This window comes from Mobula hypostoma, chromosome 23, assembly GCF_963921235.1.
Source record: "Mobula hypostoma chromosome 23, sMobHyp1.1, whole genome shotgun sequence".
Lineage (NCBI taxonomy): Eukaryota > Metazoa > Chordata > Chondrichthyes > Myliobatiformes > Myliobatidae > Mobula > Mobula hypostoma.
Genome location: NC_086119.1, coordinates 56,142,072 through 56,164,660, shown reverse-complemented (window position 1 = coordinate 56,164,660; position 22,589 = coordinate 56,142,072). Strand labels below are relative to the sequence as shown.

Here is a 22,589-nt window from a genome sequence, read left to right as displayed (position 1 = left end):
TGTCCCGCGCCCGGCATGACACGGAGCTCTTCCTCCACTGCCTCCGTCTCTGGGCCTACTTCTTGGGCAAGGACGCCCCAGCCCACACTAATAACTGCTTCTCCCGTCTTCAACCCTCCTCAACACCCCGCTCTGGTGTTCTGCCTGCTCTGGATCTTTTCATTGCTAACTGCCAACAGGACATCAACAGTCTCAATTTCACCACTTCTCGCTCCAATTCCAACGTCACTCCTTCCAAACACACTGCTCTCCATCCTCTCCGCACTTAACCAAACCTGCATATTGGGGGGGGCGAGGGGGGGTACTGCAGAAGTCTGGTGGATTGACCTCTATGTTGCTGAGGCCTGGTGACAACCATCAGACACCTCCTCTTACTTACCGCTAAGGAGTACCAGGGCATTGTCTCCCACACCATCACTGACCTATGCATCTCCCATCCACTGCCACCAACCTCATAATTCCCTCACCCTGCACCACCCACTTCTACCTCCTACCCAAGATCCACAAACCTGCTTGTCCAGGTAGACCCATTGTTTCTGCTTGTTCCTGTCCCTCGGTATGTATATCTGCATACCCTGACTCAGTTTTCTCCCCCCTGGTTTCAGTGCCTTCCTATCTACATCCGTAACACTTCACATGCTCTTGATCTTTTCAATAATTTCAAATTCCCTGTCCCAATCATCTTATTTTCACTATCGATATCCAGTCCCTATACACCTCCATTCCCCACCAGGAAGGCCTCTGTTTCTTTCTGGACCCAACCAGTTCTCCTCCTCCACCACTCTCCTCCGTCTAGTGGAACTTGCCCTCACTCTTAATAATTTCTCGTTCAGCTTTTCGCACTTTCTTCAAACAAAAGGTATAGCCATGGGCACTCACGTGGGTCCCAGCTATGCCCATCTGTTTGTCAGCTATGTGGAACAGTCTATGTTCAAAGCCTACACTGGTCCCACAAACAACAGAAAATCTGTAGATACTGGAAATCTAAGCAACACATACAAAATGCAGGAGGAACTCAGCAGGCCGGGCAGCATCTATGGAAATATAGTACAGTCGACGTTTCAGGCCCCCTTAGGGTTCCTCTTGTCCTCATCTACCACCCCACCAGCCTCCACATAATTCTCCAGAACCGTCATCTCCAGCAGGATCCCTCCACCAAACACGTCTTTCCCGCACCACCGCAACCCACTTTCTGCTTTCCACAGGGATCTCTCCCGATGCAACTCCCTTGTCCATTCATCCCTCCCCACTGATCTCCCTCCTGGCACTTATCCTTGCGAGCAAGATAAATGCTACACCTGCCCCTACACCTCCTCCCTCACTACCATTCAGGACCACAAACATTCCCTCCTGGTGAGGCGACATTTCACCCGTGAGTCTGTTGAGGTCACCTACTGTATCCGGTGCTCTTGGTGTGGCCTCCTGTGTATCAGTGAGACTCGACACAGATTGGGAGACCACTTTGCATAGCACCTATGCTCCATCCGGCAGAAACAGCAAGGTCTCCCATTTTAATTGCACTTCCCATTCTCATTCTGACATGTCAGTCCATGGACTCTTCTACTGTCACGATGAGGCCACACTCAGGTTGGAGGAACAATACCTTGAATTCTGTCTAGGTAGCCTCCAACCTGATGGCATTAACTTCAATCTCCTGAACTTCTGGTAATGCACCCACCCCCCACCTTCACCATTCCCATTTTCCTCTCACCTTATCTCCTTACCAGCCTATTTCCTCCCTCCCTCTGGTGCTCCTCCCTTTTTCTTCAATGGCCGCCTGTCCTCTCCTATCAGATCCCCCCTTCTCCAGCCCTTTATCTTTCACCAATCAACTTCCCAGCTCTTTATTTCACCTCTCCCACTTTCACCCATCACCTTGTGGCTCTTTCACCCCTCCCCCCACTTTCTTACTCTGACTCATCTTTTTTTTCCAGTCCTGATGAAGGGTCTCGGCCCAAAATGTCGACTGTATTCTTTTCCATAGATACTGCCTGACCTGCTGAATTCCTCAAGCATTTGTGTGTTGCTTGGAGAATGAGGGATGCTTTTATAGATCAACAGGTTGGAAGAACTCAGTGGGTCAGGCAGCATCTATGGAGGGAAATGAATGGTCAATACTTCAGGCAGAGTCCCTTCATTAGGACCGAAGAGTCTTGACCCACAATGTCTACTGTTTATTTCCCTCCATAGATTCTGACCAATCCAATCAGTTTCTTCAGCATTTTGTGTGTTAAGCAATATTTCAAGCATCTGCAGTATTTCTTGTGATCTTAGAGGTGCATAAAATTATGGGGGGGGGTATAGGTAGGGTGAATCTGCATCGGCTGTTATCAAGAGATTGGCTAGCTAAAAACTAAAGAGCAGAGGTTAAAGGTGAGAGGGGAAAAAACTAATAAGAAACTGAAGGGCAACCTATTCACCCAGAGGGTTGTCAAACTATGCCAGTGGTTTCCAAGCTTCTTAGGGTTATTGACCCTTGGCTCCCAGACCATATCCACTTCTGGCCATTACACAAAAACTAAAGTATTTTTATTTACAGTGCAAAGTGAAAGAAGACAGGAACTGTAAATTCAAAGCAGTGACAAATAATTGCAAAAATTATTCAACTACATGTAAGGATACAAATAAAATTACTTCTATATTTAATTACACAAGAAACAATTTTCATCCACAATTTTGGAGCATACATTAATAGTCCAATTTTTCACTGCTTTATTGCTTTTTCACCTTTCAATTAGACAGATGGACTTGATGCAGTGATATTAGCTTCTCAACATCAGGCTGAATGGCACTCCAGTCTCAGGTCCCCATGTTCAGTAATTTGCAGTCTGTTTCATTGCTTTGAAAGAAGCTGGGCAACTGCACGGAAACTGCATTCCACTAACATGATGCTGAAAAGGCAATAAGGAGCATCTTGACCTTTTTCCATAGTGCAGGATAGTGTTTTTGATATTATTTTTTGAACCTGGCTTCAGTTCAAAGTCATTTTGCAATGAGATCAGTTCTTGCTCCATTCTTCCTGCTAATTCCACATTACAAGTGTTCAAGAATGAATTTATTACCCAATATCGAATGAATTTATTACCCAAGATCCTGAAATCAAGCTGACATGTCTTTGAGGAGATTACAGTTCATTGAGACTACAAGTAGGATAGATAAGGGGGATGAAGTAGAAGTTGTACATTTGGACTTTCAGAAGGCCTTTGGCAAGGTGCCACACATAAAGCTGCTTAGCAAGTTAAGAGCCCATGGTATTACAGGAAAGTTACTAACATGGTTAGAGCACTGGCTGACAGGTAGGAGGCCATGAGTGGGAATAAAAGGATCCTTGTCTGGTTGGTTGCCAGTGACTAGTGGTGCTCCAAAGACGTTGATGTTGGGACCACTTCTTTTTATGCTGTATATAAATGAGTTAGATGGTGAAATAGATGGCTTTGTTGCCAAGTTTGCAGATGATACGAAGATTGGTGGAGGGGCAGGTAGTGTTGAGGAAACAGGTAGGCTGCAATAGGATTTAGATTAGAAGAACGGACACGAGAGTGGCAAATGAAAAACCATGTTGGATAATGCATGGTCATGCACAATGGTAGTAGAAATGAATGTGCAGACTATTTTCTAAACGGGGAGAAAATCCAAAAATCCGAGATGCAAAGGAACTTGAGTCATTGTGCAGAACACTCTAAAGGTTAACTTGCAGGTAGAATCGGTGGTGAGGAAGGCAAACGCAATGTTAGCATTCATTTCAAGAGGTCTTGAATGCAAGAGCAGGGATGTGATGCTGAGGTTTTATAAGGCACTGGTGAGGCCTCACCTTGAATATTGTGAACAGTTTTGAGCTCCTGACATTGGAGAGGATTCAGAGGAGGTTCACAAGGATAATTCCAGGAATGAAAGGGTTATCATACAAGGAATGTTTGATGGACCTGGGTCTGTACTCCGTGGAATTTAGAAGGATGAGAGGTATCTCATTGAAACCCTTTGAATGTTGAAAGGCCTAGATAGAGTAGATGTGGAATGGATGTTTCCCATGGTGGGGTAATTTAGGACAAGAGGTCATAGCCTCAGGATAGAGGGCCGTCCAGTTAAAATAGAGATGCAGAGAAATTTCCTTAGCCAGACGGTGGTGAATTCGTGGAATTTATTACCACAGGAAGCTGTGAATGCCAGGTCACTGGGTGTATTTAAGGCAGAAGTTACAGGGAGAAGGCCAGGAAATGGAGTTGAGGGGGGGAGAAAAGGATCAGCCATGATTGAATGGTGGAGCAGACTGGATGGGCTGAATGGCCTGGTTCTGCTCCTCAGTCTTATGGACATATCTTTGTGCAGCTCACTCAGGCGGGGACAGTGATCATCTGGTATTCATTCTTTTGCTTCCAAATTAATGCTTGTAAATTGACAAAGTTCGCAACAGCCAATATGGTTAAATTGGACAGAAATATGGAGATCATTGACTTGATTACTGAATGAAGCATTTGAGTCTTCAAAGAATTTTATCAGTTTCAAAAAGCGCATAAAAGCATCTCTGGAAGATTCCTTTTGAGAGGATCCTGACTTCCGTGTGCAACATCAAACGCTCAAATTGTTCATCATTCTCTACAAAAAACTCTCAAAATAGTTGAGAATTGAGAGCATGCAACTTGATTTTATTTACTACCGTGATAAGTTTTTGATGAATTGTGCAGTCGACCACGCAAGTTTTTTGCGACAAGATGCTGCATGTGAATTACACTGTGAACGGTAAATATGTTAGGTACAGCTTTTTTCAACCAAGTATAACTGTACGGTGGCATCCTATCATTGATGGTGCCACAAGAATGCTGGTGAGCGAACATCATTCTCTTTGGAAAAATTGCTCAACAGCCCAAAATATTAGCTGTTTCTTGTCCCCTTGCAAATAACAACTCTAGAATCATGCTCTGTCAATTCATCAGGGTCGATCATTTTTCCTCTCAGCCCCCTCTACCCCTTGATGCCCTGAACAATCAAGAATCTAACAACCTCTGACTTAAATATAAAGACCTGGCCTCCACAGCTGCCTGTGGCAATCGATTCCACAGATTCACCACTCTCTGGCTAAAGAAATTCATTCTCATCTCCGTTCTAAAAGGATGCTTTGAGGCTGTGCCCTCTGGTCTTAAGATACTCCTACCATAGGAGACATCTTTTCCACATCCACTCTATCAAGACCTTTCACCATTCAATAGGTTTCAATTCTGTCACCCTTCATTCTTCTAAATTCCAGTGAATACTGGCCCACAGCCATCAAATGCTCTTCATATAATTCAAGCCGTTTAATCCTGGAATTATTTTCACAAACCGTTGAACCCTCTCCAGTTTCAGCACATGAGATAAGAGGCCCAAAACTGCACATAATACTCCAAGTGAGGCCTCATCAGTGCTTTATAAAGTTTCAATATCCTTGTTTTTATATTCTAGTCCGCTTAAAATAAATGCTAACCTCGCATTTGCCTTCCTCACACAGGCTCAACCTGCTAATTAACCTTCAGGGAAGCCTGCACAAGGACTCCTAAATCCCTTTGTGCCTCAGATTTTTGTATTTCCTCTCCAGTTAGAAAGTAGTCAACCCAATAATTTCTTCTACCAAAGTGCACGACCATAAACTTCCTGACACTACTCCATCTGCCAATTCTTCACCTATTCTCCTAATCTAAGTCCTTCTGTAGCCTCCCTATTTCCTCAAAACTACCTGCCCCACCACCTACCTTCGTATCGTCTGCAAACTTTGCAACAAAGCCATCAATTCCATCATCCAAGTCATTGGCATATAATGTAAAAGGAATCGGTCCCAACACAGACCCCTGTGGAACACCACTGGTCACCAGCAGCTAACCAGAAAAGGGTTCCTTTATTTCTACTCTTTGTTTTCTGCCGATCAGCCACTGCTTCATCCAGACTAGAATCTTCCCTGTGATACCATGGGCTTGTAGCTTGTTAAGCAGGCTTATGTGTGGCACTTTGTCAAAGGCCTTCTGAAAATCCTAGTACACAACATCAAGCAATTCTCCTTTGACAATCCTGCTTGTTATTTCTTCAAAGAATTTCTACAGATTTGCCAGGCAAGATTTTCCCTTGAGGAAACCATACTGACTACGGCCTATTTTATCACGTGCCTCCAAGTACTGTGAGATCAGACTAACCAGCCTATAATCTCCTTTCTTCTGTCTCTCTCCCTTCTTGAAGAGCGGAGTGACGTTTGCAACCTTCCAGTCTTCCAGAACCATTCCAGAATCTAGTGATTTTTGAAAGATCATTACTGAACTGATGCCTCCACAACTTCTTTCAGAATCCTGGGGTATACACCATCTGGTCCAGATGTTATATCCACCTTCAGATCTTTCAGTTTCCCAAGAACCTTCTCCCTAGCAATGGTAGCTTCACTCACTTTATGATCCTTGACACCTGGAACTTCCATCATACTGCTAGTATCTTCCATAGTAAAGTCTGATGCAAAATACTTATTCAGTTCATCCACCATTTCCTTCTCGCCCATTACTACTTCCCCAGCATTGTTTTCCAGCAGCCTGATATCCACTCTTGCCTCTCTTTTATTCTTTATGCATCTGAAGAAACTTTTGGTATCCTCTTTAATATTATTGGCTCGCTTACTTTTGTGTTCCACCTTTACCTTCTTAATGACTTTTTTAGTTGCCTTCTGTTGTTTTTTTAAAAGCTTCCCAATCCTCCAACTTCCCACTACTTTTTGCTCTATTATATGCCCTCTCTTTGGCTTTTATGTATAACGAAGTTAAGAAAAAGTTGACTGGCAAAGTTGATTCATCCAACTGCAAAGCAAATTCTGTTGCCCTAAGTATATTGCACAATATGTCTTTCACATTCCCAGACACTTCAGCTATTCGTTTTTGAACAGAATTGTTGCTGAGTGGATCGCTTTAATTATTGTATAGGGCTTTCCAGATTAAGCAATGAGCAATAAAATGTTGTATGAGGTATGCAGATTATCACTGTTTTGCTGTTAATTGCAGGCAAACAAGTGTTTTGCATTTCTGAAAGCTTTCACAAAGTGACTGAAAATAAGCCAAGTTCTTGTGTGCTTTATCAGTATATTCTCTTCAAGCGTTTAAGCAGCCTGGACGGTTTCATTGCCTCATTTGAAAAACCTTTTTCACACAACAGACATTGTTGTTTGCTTGGTGCTGGTATAAATCCATATTTCAGATACCCCACACTATATTGTCTACACTTATTTTTTGTTTGGTATTGTTACGTACCCCGTAACTGGGTTGCCAAACCAGCAGAAATGGATCACTCAGTTGGAGTCTGGAGTACTAGAACTAAGAAAGTTTTATTAAAGAAACAAGCAATCGAACAGTAATCGAAAGGATAATAAATGCAACAGTTCAGCGATGATAAACACACATGTGCACAGAATTAAGATAACAGCATCAATCAAGCTCTATCGTTGTCTAGGGGTAAATCACCAAATTTCAAAGTGACTCAAAGTTCAGTTCAGTTTAGTAGTTCAGTTCGCAGTAATCGTTGCCATGGCGATGGACAACGTGGGGGGAGAGAGAGAGAGAACAGGAACAACCGATCATTCAGACATGGCTTCACTCACAGACCGACGATATGGCTCACAAGCAGCTTTTTGGGCAGGTCCTTGGTGATGTCACCTGAGGTCACCGACTGTGACCCCTCCTCCAGATGCGGTCGATCCTCTGCAGTGAACCCGGCACCCAGGCAAGGGCGGACACACACCAGGTTCCTGCTGATCGTACCTTTCCACCCTGGCCGTTGTCTGATACTTCTTACCGACTCGTGAGAGGCGTACCGCTTCCAGGGTCTCGTTACCTCGGGTGTCGTGTGTGTCCTGCCTTAGCGAACCTGTCCCTTTTTATCCCCCTGCTGGGGTATCGCCTGTCCATCACTTCAAACAGTTCAAGGTTCAAAGGGGGGAGCCGCTCCAGACAGCTCTCTCTCCCCCGTTCCTTCATTACACATCTCCAGACGCTGCTCCATTGTTCCTTATCTCTCCTTCCCCTGAGGGCAGGTGGCAGACCACTTGCTGATGTCACTGATGCTAACCTAGGCCAGTAAACATCTTAATTTTATGTGTATTCTCGTCACACTTCCCCCCTTTTAAGGATTTTTACCGGGAGGTAAAAATTACAAACATGAATACATTATTTGATACATACACAAATATACATCTTTATCAGCTATTTGGCTAACACAGCGAGTTTGAAGCTGTCAACACCTTGACAGACAGTCATCGCATTTTCTGTTCCTTTTACACGTGTTATTAATAATCCCTTAGACCAGGCTGCAACTCAGCAAACTTCATTGTGGCCAAAAACACTGATGAATTGCGACCAATGTAACCTCTCATTTGGTTTTGTCCCAGACCGCAATAACAAGGGTCGTCCCATTCCGACTCAGTTTTCTCTCGCAAGGGCTTAGTAGGAGGGGGACGGGTATTGACCGCAGAGTTATTGCAATACTTCCTGCAGTACCCCACCATCTCCAAGAGCCTTCTGAGGGCCCTCTTGTCTGTCGGGGTTGGGAGGTCAGCGATAGCCTGCACTGTAGCTTGCATCACTGCCAGCTGCCCCTGTGTCACCACAATTCCCAGGTAAGTGACCCTCGTGTGGCCAAATTCATTTTTTTCAAGGTTCACTATCAAGCTGGCTTCAGACAGCCGTATTAAATTGCCAATACACACCTCTGTGTTCCTCAGTCCTTTAGTCACTGAATTACTCATTAAATATGGGTGTTCTTTACTAGGCTATCCTATTGTAACAGACATCACCCAACGTCCCAGTTCTTTGCATTTCCTCGGAACAATCAAACACACGGGTGCGAGTCGTTTAATTACTTCTTCTAAAGATTCGCTTTGTTCGGGGATTAAGGGAGAGACCTTATCAGTAGACCTGGCCAAAACAATAGCCTTCTCCCATCTGATCGATCCCATACTAATCTTTTCAAAATGTTTTTTTCCTCTTATCAGGGGGCCCCTAGCTTCATTGATTTCCACGCTAACACCGACTAGGTTTGTTAGTATATCAAAAGCCAGTGACCGTCTCAGTTCCCGTTGGTCATGATCAATAACATCCTTCCCCCTGGGCAGCCAGTAAATCTCTTTCATGATTCCACCAACTGTTTCCTCCAGCACCGCAAAATGTCCACCGGGGGGGGGGGGTAACTCGTGGGCCATGTTAAAAACCTCATCCCCATAACTCTTTTGCACCACCCCCCATTCCTCATCTGCGGGTACTGTACTTGATTTCCCTTTTTTCCTTAGCACTTCCTTCTCCACACAATAGTCTACTAGTTCCCTTGTTAAAGCTGTGTCAGAGAGAGCGGTCTCTGCCACAACCATCAGCCCCTCGTCTCGCTCCTGCGTCTGCACAAATTCTTTCCTGGCTACTGCTACGTCCGTCCCAGCTCCCTCACTACCTCTTGTCTCACTACACCCTGTCTCATACAAGGTTGGCAGAAACGTTTCAGCTAAATTCACTATCGCGGGCCCGTGATGAACCTGTAAGTCCATGGGCGGGGCCTCAATGCTGGCAGGCTGACCTGTCAATCTCACGACTGGGAACACGATTCCCCCGGCGATGTCATTACCGAGCAAGACTTCCACGCCTTTCATCGGTAATTCGGACCTCACCCCGATCGTGACTAGTCCAGAGACCAGGTTGCTTTGTAAGTGTATCTGGTGCAAAGGGACTGACTCTGTCCCTTCCCCAACACCTTTGACCTTTACCTCCCCAGTCTGGGTCTCTGAGCTAAACTCTAATACACTCTTCAGTATTAGTGACTGACACGCTCCCGTGTCTCTCCAGATCCGCACTGGAACTGGTTTTAACCTCTCCTTCACTGACACCAGTCCGGCCGAGATAAACCCCTTGCGCCCTTCCTGGACTTTTTCAGACCTGTCCTTCCCTAGCGGTTCGCTTAACAGCTCGATACAGCCATTCAAAATTTCCGCTTTTCCTTTCCCCGTCTCCTTCCTTGGGGCAAAGCACCTGGACGCAAAGTGTCCGGCTTTCCCACAATTATAACAGATTACCCGAGGAGACTTCCTACCAGACTGCTCCCGGTCTACCTTATCCTTTTCACTAGTCCCCGGCTTACTTTCTGACTTATCCGGCGGACTCTCCCCGCCGACCTGACTACCCTTCTGGTAGCCTTTACTTGAGGCAAACTTCATTTTATGCGTCAACGCATACTCATCCGCTAACTTAGCAGTTGTGGCTAACGTGGCTGCCTCTTTCTCATCGAGGTAGGGTCTCATACCCTCAGGGACACAACCTTTAAACTGCTCAATCAGGATCAGTTGTAGCAGTCTGTCATAATCCCCCTCTACCCCCTTTGAGGCGCACCAACGCTCACAATATGTCTGCATCTCACGGGCAAACTCCAAATACGTGCGGTCCCACCGCTTCCTCGCATTCCGGAACCTCTGCCGGTATGCCTCCGGGACCAACTCATAAATCCTGAGGATGGCCTCTTTCACCACCTCATACCTCTGGGCATCTTCCGCGGACAAAGTGGAGTAAGCTTCTTGGGCCTTCCCTTTCAGTACACTCTGAAGTAAAACAACCCACTTATCCCTCGGCCAGTCCTGACTTATAGCCACTTTTTCGAAGTGGAGAAAGTACCGATCCACGTCGGTATCGTCAAATGGGGGAACCAGCCTAACCTCCTGGGTCGCCCGGAACCCTCCACCTTGGTTCAGCACGAGCCCCTGCTCGGCCCTTATCTTTAACTTCTCCAGCTCAAATTCCCTTTCCCTCTGTTTCCCTCTCTCTTCTCGCTCCCATTGCCTCTCTTTCTCCTCTCTCTCCAACTGTCTTTCTTTCTCTTGCCTTTCTAACTCTCTCTCCTTCTCTTCGTGTTCTAACTGCCGTACCCGGAACTTGTGCTCGAGTCTCAGTTTTTCAAGCTGTACCTGTACCGCGTCTCCAGCAGGTTTTTCAATAGACACCACCCCCAGCTCACCTTGGGGAAACACACCTTTAGATACATAGTGCTCTACAATAGCTCTGTGTATCTCCTCTCTCCTCATTGTCGACTTCACCTTAGCAAGATTCAACCGTTTGGCCACAGCTATCAATTCCGATTTCCTGGCATCCTCTAATGCCTCCAAGGTCGGCACCTTTATAAATTCCTCAACCTCCATTTCTGCTGTTTGTCTTTTCTTTCTTTCGGGAATTTTAACCCAATCAATTTACTCCGTCCCAAATTTAGCGTTCAAAATCGCGGACGAGAACCCCACTTATGTTACGTACCCCGTAACTGGGTTGCCAAACCAGCAGAAATGGATCACTCAGTTGGAGTCTGGAGTACTAGAACTAAGAAAGTTTTATTAAAGAAACAAGCAACACAGTAATCGAAAGGATAATAAATGCAACAGTTCAGCGATGATAAACACACGTGCACAGAATTAAGATAACAGTATCAATCAAGCTCTATCGTTGTCTAGGGGTAAATCACCAAATTTCAAAGTGACTCAAAGTTCAGTCCAGTTTAGTAGTTCAGTTCGCAGTAATCGTTGCCATGGCGATGGACAACGTGGGGGGAGAGAGAGAGAGAGAACAGGAACAACCGATCATTCAGACACGGCTTCACTCACAGACCGACGATATGGCTCACAAGCAGCTTTTTGGGCAGGTCCTTGGTGATGTCACCTGAGGTCACCGACTGTGACCCCTCCTCCAGATGCGGTCGATCCTCTGCAGTGAACCCGGCACCCAGGCAAGGGCGGACACACACGGGGTTCCCGCTGATCGTACCTTTCCACCCTGGCCGTTGTCTGATACTTCTTACCGACTCGTGAGAGGCGTACCACTTCCAGGGTCTTGTTACCTCGGGTGTCGTGTGTGTCCTGCCTTAGCGAACCTGTCCCTTTTTATCCCCCTGCTGGGGTATCGCCTGTCCATCACTTCAAACAGTTCAAGGTTCAAAGGGGGGAGCCGCTCCAGACAGCTCTCTCTCCCCCGTCCCTTCATTACACATCTCCAGACGCTGCTCCATTGTTCCTTATCTCTCCTTCCCCTGAGGGCAGGTGGCAGACCACTTGCTGATGTCACTGATGCTAACCTAGGCCAGTAAACATCTTAATTTTATGTGTATTCTCGTCACAGTATGCTTCTGCCATTTTTGTTATGGATTAATGACCACAATCAATTGCCCATTGTTTAAATCCAACAAGTACTGCGACCAATTAAGGAAAAAGTTGCAATTTTATAACTCAGACAAAACCTGACTCTCTGCCTGAAAGCACATAAATAAAGTAGGGAAGCAATATCTCAGTTGGGCTATGCTTGAGAGAAATGCAGTGAAGACCATTCAAAAGAACAGATGCTGAACTTTACTCCATTGAATACATACCCTAACTCACAGCAATTGTGTTACTGTGTGATTAGAGCACGGGAATTGTACCAGCTAACACTGCAGTAGTGAACGACAATAATGCGTGAGCCAGCCCCAGAAATAACACAACTTCTTCAATCCAAAACAAATATCAGTGCTTTACAACAACTATAATGCACTTTGAACAATACCTAAGAGAACAGTGGGTAAACAAGAGATAAGGTGATTATGTATTTGATCCTCAGTGCCTCTGAAGTAATTTTTTTAAATTAAGCCTGTAATCTCTCAGCCACCACCCTTGCTCCTGAGCGCCCCACTCCTACCACCCCATTTATCTTCATTGCCCCCTTAGAAACTCCCATAGTCTTCAGGGAGGTGATATTGCTCGCTTTTGTAACAAATGGTTTTGAGGGATATCAACCAAACATAGGCAAATGGGACAAAGTCATAAAGTCACAGTGGTCAGCATGCTATGACTTGAATAATGGGAAATAATCCCTTGCTTTCTGACTAGGAGCAAGAGAGGATCAAATATGTTGAACCATTTATTTGCAACTTCAACTTGCCAGGGACATGCAACTGAGCCATTGTTTGCAGCCAGGCTAGACCTCATGGAGAAGATGCATAGGGAAGAGGTTTTGGCACATTTTATTCCCCATGAACTCCTGAAAACCACTAACTTAAAATCAGAGAACAGTAGTTTTCTAACAGTCATTATTTAAGTTAAAATCATTCTTTTTTCAGTTGCTTGGAAGTTAGAGCTTGTAAGGATTCATCCCTGGATGGGAAATGACAAAACCAAAGAACGACAGAGAAAATGGGCAAACAGCAATCGCTTTCGTTTTAAACTGTAATGTTAACAGAAATGTTCAATTACACTATAAGTGTAACAATCAGTTACCTTGGTCAACGTTGCTGTTGTCCCTGGTGTTTTTGAGGTCTTTGTGATTGTATTCAGTGAAGAATAGTTGTCAGGTTTAACTTTCTCAATGGTCTGCATTTTACAAGCACCCTGGACTTTGGATGCCGCAGGAGCGGACCTGCTTCCCTTCTTCATTCTGTGCTTGCAGTTTTTGATGCATTTACAGCCAAATCTGGAAAATAAGTTACCTGTACAGTCAGGGATATGGAGACATACAGAACACATGCAAGTTGAAACCTGTTGTTTGAAGCAATAAAATGTCAATATTTTTAAGTTTCCTGAATAACATACAAGTATACAACAAAATATGAGGAGGAGACATCACGTCCATCAAGCCCACCCTAGGCTACGTTGTCGTTAACTCCTGTGCAATTTCCTTACTTTTTCAAATATTTAATCATTGCCACCTGAAATATATCTAATGGTCATGCCTCCCGCAAAAATTAATGATAAAGCATTCAGTTCTTTCCTCGGTTTTATCATTAAGGCTCTGGCTTATAGGTCAGCCTGGGCTTTTATCTTTTAAATCTGAGTCAATGGAATACACGTCAAGCCATGATATTCAACTCCACTTCCATTCTTTAGAAAGATCACTCCTTTGTAGAATATATAGGCATCCATTAGTCTCATGAGATCATGGATTTGCCTCTTAGAAGGTTTCCAGAGGGCAGGCCTGGGCAAGGTTGTATGGAAGACCAGCAGTTGCCCATGCTCCAAGTCTCCCCCCTCCACGCCACCGATGTTGTCCAAGGGAAGGGCATTAGGGCCCATACAGCTCGGTACCAGTGTCGTCGCAGAGCAATGTGTGGTTAAGTGCCTTGCTCAAGGACACACACGCTGCCTCAGCCAAGGCTCGAACTAGCGACCTTCAAATCACTAGACGAACGCCTTAACCACTTGGCCACGTAAAATAAAGATCAACTATTCAGCTGTTTCTGCTGTACTTTGTCCTTTCACACAAAACCCAAATACCTTCCAGATCCCCCTTTCTAGCAGCTGGACTTTAGATGAGAATGTATTTAAGCTCAAGCTTTCCCAATCAGAAATTCAACAATCTGCTCTGAATAATCTGGCTTTTATGAGTGAGGGCTAAGTGCATATTATTTCATAAAGTTTGTCCTAAGAGTCAAAACTACTAATGTTTACTGTTATGTCCTCATTGGTTGGTTTTAAGCTGTGGCTAATTTTCAGCTGTACAGATATTTTTTTTAAAATCTCACACAAACACAAGAGATTCTGCAGGTGCTGGAAACCCTCAGCAACACACACAAAATGCTGGAGGAACTCATCGGGTCAGGAAGCATCTTTGGAAATGACTAAAAAAATTGACGTTTTGGGCCAAGACCCCTCAACAGGATAGAAAAGGAAGGGGGAAGATGCTAGGTGTTGCTCCTTCAGCCTGAGAGTGGCCTCATCGTAGCAGTAGAGGGAGTCATGGACCAATGTTTCAGAATGGGCATGGGCATGAAAAGGCACATGGGAGGAATGCAAGGATGAACTACATTTTTTGTAATGCAAGAAGTCTGACAAGTAAGGAAGATGAAATGTGAAATAAAAATGTCGGAAATTTATCAGCAAATCAGGTAGCATCAGACTCAGAAAAACTGAGATTTTACAGGTAGAATTTACAGAATCTGGTTCTAACACTTGGACTGGTGATCTTAAGGTAATTGAGGAAAGAGATGTGGAAGGTTACCTTATCTGTTTGTACCCAAACTGAACAGCTCTGAAGATAAGTCAGCCTTTACTGCTTTTGTGCTGGAGGAACTCAGTGAGTCATGCAGCATCTATGGAGGAGAATAAACAGTTGATGTTTCAGGCTGAGACCGACACAAGTTAGCCAGCCTCATTTCAAGTGAACAGTGGCCACAATACTAATAGTTTTAAAAGAGTTGCGTGAAAAGATTCAAAGTCTTAAAATGCGAAAAGTCAAATATTATTGTTTTAGAGAGGAACTTGAAAAAGTTGATTGGAAGAGGTTGTTATCAGGTAAAGGGGACATCTGACAAGTAGGAGATTTTAAGGTAAGAGCTCAGAGCTAGCATGCTCCTGGCACATGAAGACCATAAGATATAAGAGCAGAATTAAGCCATATGGCCCATCGAGTCTGTTCTGCCATTCAATCATGGCTGATCCTTTTTTCCTCTCCCCAGCCCCAATTTTCCCCGTAACCTTTGAGGATGTTGCTAATCAAGAACCTACCAAGCACTGCCTTAAATACACCCAGCGACCTGGCTCTCACAGCTGTCTGTGGTAACAATTTCCACAAGTTCACATAGTCATAGTCATATTTTATTGATCCCGGGGGAAATTAGTTTTCGTTACAGTTGCACCATAAATAATTAAATAGTAATAAAACCATAAATAGTTAAATAGTAGTATGTAAATTATGCCAGGAAATAAGTCCAGGACCAACCTATTGGCTCAGAGTGTCTGCCCCTCCAAGGGAGGAGTTGTAAAGTTTGATGGCCACAGGCAGGAATGACTTCCTATGACGCTCTGTGCTGCATCTCGGTAGAATGAGTTTCTGGCTGAATGTACTCCTGTGCCCAACCAGTATATTATGTAGTGGATGGGAGACATTGTCCAAGATAGCATGCAACTTGGACAGCATCCTCTTTTCAGACACCACCGTCAGAGAGTCCAGTTCCATCCCCACAACATCACTGGCCTTACGAATGAGTTTGTTGATTCAGTTGGTGTCTGCTACCCTCAGCCTGCTGCCCCAGCACACAACAGCAAACATGATTGTACTGACCACCACAGACTCATAGAACATCCTCAGCATCGTCTGGCAGATGTTAAAGGACCTCAGTCTCCTCAGGAAATAGAGACAGCTCTGACCCTTCTTGTAGATAGCCTCAGTGTTCTTTGACCAGTCCAGTTTATTGTCAATTCGTATCCCCAGGTATTTGTAATCCTCCACCATGTCCACACTGACCCGCTGGATGGAAACTGGGGGCACTGGTACCTTAGCTCTCCTCAGGTCTACCACCAGCTCCTTAGTCTTTTTCACATTAAGCTGCAGATAATTCTGCTCACACCATGTGACAAAGTTTCCTACCGTAGCCCTGTACTCAGCCTCATCTCCCTTGCTGATGCATCCAACTATGGCAGAGTCATCAGAAAACTTCTGAAGATGACAAGACTCTGTGCAGTAGTTGAAGTCCGAGGTGTAAATGGTGAAGAGAAAGGGAGACAAGACAGTCCCCTGTGGAGCCCCACTGCTGCTGATCACTCTGTCGGACACACAGTGTTGCAAGCACACGTACTGTGGTCTGCCAGTCAGGTAATCAAGAATCCATGATACCAGGGAAGCATCCACCTGCATTGCTGTCAGCTTCTCCCCCAGCAGAGCAGGGCGGATGGTGTTGAACGCACTGGAGAAGTCAAAAAACATGACCCTCACAGTGCTCACTGGCTTGTCCAGGTGGGCGTAGAGATGTTTTAGCAGGTAGTCGATGGTATCCTCAACTCCTAGTCGGGGCTGGTAGGCAAACTGGAGGGGATCTAAGTGTGACCTGACCATAGGCCGGAGCAGCTCCAGAACAACTCTCTCCAGGGTCTTCATGATGTGGGAGGTCTACGCCACCGGTCTGTAGTCATTGAGGCTGCTGGGGTGCGGCGTCTTCAGCACAGGGACGAGGCAGAACATCTTCCACAGTACAGGAACCCTCCGGAGCCTCAGGCTCAGGTTGAATACATGGCCAAGTACTCCACATAGCTGAGGGGCACAGGCTTTGAGCACCCTAGTACTGACACCATCTGGTCCTGCAGCCTTGCTTGGGTTGAGATGTTTCAGTTGTCTTCTCACCTGTTCAGCTGTGAAGCCCACCATGGTGGTTTTGTGTGGGGAAGGGGTATAGTCATGAGAGCAGGGTGGGGGACTCTGAGGAGGGGAGAGTGGAATATGTGTTGGTTGGGAGCCGACAACAGATGACTCATGTGGGGGATGGGCAGGGGCCACAATGTCAAATCTGTTAAAGAACAGGTTAAGTTCGTTGGCCCTGTCCACACTGCCTTCAGCTCCTCTGTTGCTAGTTTTCCGGAACCCAGTGATGGTCCTCATCCCACTCCAGACCTCTCTCATGTTGTTCTGCTGGAGTTTCCACTCAAGCTTCCTCCTGTACCTGTCTTTAGCTTCCCTGATCCTGGCTTTCAGGTCCCTCTGTATTGCCCTCAGCTCCTCCCTATTTCCATCTCTAAACGCCCTCTTTTTAGCATTCAGGATGTCCTTAATGTCCTTTGTTACCCATGGCTTGTTACTTGAATAACAAAGGACAGTTCTTGTCAGAACATTGCAATCCCCACAGAAGTTGATGCAATCTGTGAGCCCATCAATATCCTCTCCATGTGGCTCACAGAGTGCCTGCCAGTCTGTCACCTCAAAACAACCCTGGCCACCCTCTGGCTAAAAAAATTTCTCTACATCTGTTTTAAATGGATGCCCCTCTATCCTGAGGCTGTGTCCTCTTGTTCTGGACTTCCCAACCATGGGAAACATCCTTTCCACATCTACTCTATCTAGGCTTTCCAATTTTCAAAAGGTTTCAATGAGATCGCTCCTTCATCCTTCTAAAATCCAGCGAGTACGGACCCAGAGCTATCAAATATTCCTCCTATGATAACCCTTTCATTCCCAGAATCATCCTTGTGAACCTCCTCTGAACATTCTCCAATGCCAGCACATCTTTTCTTAGATGAAGAGCCCAAAATTGTTCATATAATGTAAAAAAAAGTGGTCCCAACACGGACCCCTGTGGAACACCACTAGTCATTGGCAGCCAAACAGTAAAGGGTAAAGCTGGCAGGATTAGGGAACCCTGTATAATGAGGGAAACAGAATCAGGAAAAGGCTGGGATCAATGCTGAGTATGTACGGTACAGGGAAATCAGGAAGGAGTAAAGGGGGCATGAGTTATCCTATATTCTTTAATCAGATAAACAGCAAAAGGGCAGTTCCGGTGAGAACATTGCCTAAGGATCAGTGTGGTCATCTGTGTGAAGCCACAGATGGAAGAAGTCCTAAATTAATACCTACTATCTGTATTTACTGTCGAGAATGCCATGGAAGCTAGAGTGTTCAGCACGAAGAACAGTGATGTCCTAAAACATTTTGACATTCCAAAAGACCTACTACTGGTAGTCTTTAAACATATAAAGATGCACTACATCCCCATTACCCTAAGTATATTCTGGAATATGTTATGTGAAGCCAGAGAAGAATTTGCTGAGACCCTGGCACAGATTTTCGTATATTCATTAGCCACGTTTAAAGAACTGAAAGACTGGAAGGTGGCTAATGTTCGGCATTTCTTTAGGGCTGGAAGAACAAGCCACGGAACATGCAGGTCAAGCTAACAGCAGTGGTGAAGTTACTGGAGGGGTTTTTAAGGGTCAGGATCTAACCACATTTATCTAGAAAGCAAGGAATAGTTGGGGATAAATAGTATGGTTTTGTGTGTGGGAAATCATCCCTGAGTGTTTTTGAAGAGGTGACCAAAATGATTAATAAAATTGAGTGGTAGACACTGTTTACATGGACTCTAAATAAGGTAGATAGTAACAGCCCTTTTCCCGGGGGGGGGGGTTAACAGCCTGGTAACGTAGTGGTTAGCACGATGCTACTACAGCTGTGACTTTCCGGTGCCATTCTTTATACATGCTCTGGTTTCCTCCCACAGTCCAAAGACGTATCAGATCATTGGTCATTGTAATCTGTCTCCTGGTTAGATTAGGGTTAAATCAGTTTGTTGGGGTGGCACGGCTCCAAGGGCTGGAACGGTATACTCTGCACTGTATCACTAAATTTAAAAAACGACAGCTGAGAGTTTCCTGCCATTCAGTCAAGCTGAATTCATTTGTTAGTTTAATGTTTTAAATCTTTTCGTCAGGAGCTTACTGAAATCACCACTAATCACACTTCCCTTTACACCATCTCAAATTCAGGTAAATTTGACAAACTGACCTTCCTATGCTGACTCAGACATGAGGAATCACTCCATCCCTTGAAATTGATCAAAAATCTACTCACCATCGACGAGAAATTAACTGGCCTATAATACCTCAACTTAAAATGATCCTTTGAGTAATGCAAGACCAATAATCTAACAGTAATAGCAGACCACAAGACATTGAAGCAGAATGAGGCCATTCAGCCCAGAGTCTGCTGTGCCATTCCATTATGGCTGATCCCGGATCCCACTCTCAACCCCATACACTTCCCTTCTCACCATATCCTTTGATGCCCTGACTGATCAGGAAACTGTCAACTTCCGCCTTAAATATACCCATGGACTTGGCCTCCACCACAGTCTGTGGCAGAGCATTCCACAGATTCACTACTTTCTGGCTAAAAAATGTTCTCCTTACTTCTGTTCTAAAGGGCTGCCCCTCAATTTTGAGGCTGTGCCTTCTAGTTCTGGATACCCCCACCATAGGAAACATCCTTCCACATCCACCCTATCTAGTCCTTTCAACATTCAGTAGGTCTCAATAAGATCCCCTCACATTCTTCAAAATTCCAGTGAGTACAGGCCTAAAGCTGCCAAATGCTCCTCATATGTTAACTCCTTCATTCCCAGAATCATCCTTGTGAACCTTCTCTGGAATCTCTCCAATAAGAACACATCCTTTCTGAGATATGGGGCCCAAAACAGCTGACAATCCTCCACGTGCGGCCTGACTAGTGACTTAAGCCTCAGCATTATCTCCTTGCTTTTATATTCCAGTCCCCTTGAAATAAATGCCAACATTGCATTTGCCTTCTTTACTACAGACTCAACCTGTAAATCAGCCTTCTGGGATTCTTGTACGAGGACTCCCAAGTCCTCTGCACTTCTGATGTTCGAACCTTTTTCCCATTTTGATTACAGTCCACACTATTGCTCCTTTTACCAAAATACATTGTCATACATTTCCCAACACTGTATTCCATCTACTACTTTTTTGCCCATTCTTCCAGTTTGTCTAAGTCCTGCTACAATCGCATTGCTTCCTCAGCACTACCTACCCCTCCAACTATCTTCGTATCATCTGCAAACTTTACCACAAAGCCATCAATTCCATTATGTAAATCACTGACAATGTGAAAAGTAGTGGTCCCAATACTGACCCCCAAGGAACAACATTAATCACTGGCCAACCAGAAAAGGACCCTTTCATTATTCTCCAAGCACACTAAAAACCTCATCCTTAATTATAGACTCCAACACTTTCCCACAACTGGACTATAATTTCCTTCCCACCTTCTTAAAGAGTGGAGTGACATTTGCAATTTTACAGACTCCCGGGACCATGCCAGGATCAAGTGATTCTTGAGAATTTGTGACCAATGCATCCGCTATCTCTTCAGCAACCTCTCTCAGGACTCTGGGATGTAGTCCATTTGATCCACGTGACTTATCCACCTTAAGACCTCTTAGTTTGCCTAGCACTTTTTCCTTTGTAATAACAATGGCACTCTCTCCCACTCCCTGATGTTCATGTCCTCTGGCACACTGCTAGTGACTTCCACAGTAAAGACTGATGCAAAGTACCCATTAAGTTCATCTGCCATTTCTTTGTCCCCCCATTACTATCTCACCAGCATCATTTTTCAGTGGTCCAATATCAACTCTCACCTCCCTTTTACTCTTTATATAACTAAAAAACTTCTGGTATCCTGCTTTACATTATTGGCAGGTTTGCTCTCATATTCCATCATTTCCCTTCTTATAGCTTTTTTTGTTGCCTTCTGTTGGATTTCAAAAGCTTCCCTTCACTTTTGCTACCTTGTATGCCCTTTCCTTGCTTTTATGCTGTCCGTAATTTCCCTTGTCAGCCACGGTTGCCTATTCCTGCCATCTGAGAACAACTTCTTCTATGGGACATATCTATCCTGCGCCTCATGAACTATTCCCAGAAACTTTAGCCATCCTTGGTCTGTTCTCACTCCCACTAGTATCCCCCTCTAATCCACCTGGGCAAGCTCCTCTCTTATGCCCCTATAATTCCCTTTATTCTATTGCAATACTGATACATGTGACTTATGCTTCTCCCTCTCAAACTGCAGTATGAACTCCATCAGATTATGATCTCTGCCTCCTCAGGGTTCCTATACATTCTCTCTAATAGGATCTGGGTTATTACACAGTCTAAGATAGCCTTTCCCCAAGTAGCCTGAAACTCAAGCTGACCTAAAAAGCCATCTCGTAGGCATTCAAGAAATTTCCTCTCGTGATCCAACACCAGCCTGATTTTCCCAATCCCCGTGCATATGGAAGTCCCTATTTACAAGCGTGACATTACCCTTATTACATGCCTTTTCCAGCTCCCTTTGCAATCTCAACCCCACATCTTGGCTACTATATGAAAGCCTATTCTCATAATGTTTTTTTAACCCTTGCAGATTCTAAGCTCCAACCACAAAGATTCCAACATTTTCTGACCCTGTTAACCTCTTTCTAAAAATGTAATTCCATCTCTTACCAACAGAGTCACACCACCGTCTATGCCTTCCTGTCCATCATAGTTAAGATTATTCTGGTAATTTAATAACTAGAGAGATGACAGGGTAGCTCATGACTTGTGGGAGTGACATCGGAACTCTAAGGACTTTTGGTGTCCTGGATAACCACAAGACATCGCCAGGAATGCCTTAAATTTTGAGCTATGGATCTTCTTAATAGCCTGGATGAATTTTGCACAGTGCATTTCAGGAGGTCATCATCCCACATCCAGCAAGAGGGGGCATGGACGGTGCCAAAAATATATTGCTCTCTTAAGAATAAGAACCAGGATACCGAGCAGTTCAATAAAGGGTGGGAGAAAGGGTAAGAGCAACAATTATGGAATTTCTTTCATTGGGAAACAGCTTTTACAGTTGTAAGATTGCATATATTCCAAAATGGTCTTTGTTAAGATTACCATAGGGCAGCTGCACAGTATTCTACAGGAAGAGGACATAATCTACATTGGCACCAATAGATAAAAATTATAGATGACACCCTCTGGGTAGAAGAAGAAAGCCTCCAAGAGTAGCATTTGCTATGCAATAAAGAGAGCAGATTGGGGAGTTGTGAAGAAACTATCCCTATGAAATGGTCGGAGTAGAAGGTGCCTAATTATGGAATCTTGATGAGGGCACTTAATACTTCTTAATCTTGCCTGTAGTGTCTGTAATGTCAAAGTCATAGTCATACTTTATTGATCCCAGGAGGAAATTGGTTTTCGTTACAGTTGCACCACAAATAATAAAGTAATAGAACCATAAATAGTTAAATAATAATATGCAAATTATGCCAGTAAATTATGAAATAAGTCCAGGACC

The 22,589-nt window shown here is 44.6% G+C and overlaps 1 protein-coding gene across 10 annotated transcripts in view; it reads right to left on the bottom strand.

Annotated features, from left to right (window-relative positions):
• Positions 1 to 22,589, bottom strand: part of specc1la (sperm antigen with calponin homology and coiled-coil domains 1-like a) — a 282,720-nt gene that overhangs the window by 248,118 nt on the left and 12,013 nt on the right. For 9 of the 10 annotated variants that reach the window (XM_063031670.1, XM_063031672.1, XM_063031675.1 and 6 more), the window contains exon 2: positions 13,259 to 13,451. In XM_063031670.1, coding sequence (XP_062887740.1) covers positions 13,259 to 13,414 — 156 coding nt within the window. In that variant the 5' untranslated portion in view covers positions 13,415 to 13,451. Of the gene's footprint in view, positions 1 to 13,258; positions 13,452 to 14,975; positions 15,067 to 22,589 lie in introns of all 10 variants that reach the window. The other variant, XM_063031671.1, reaches the window with a different exon arrangement.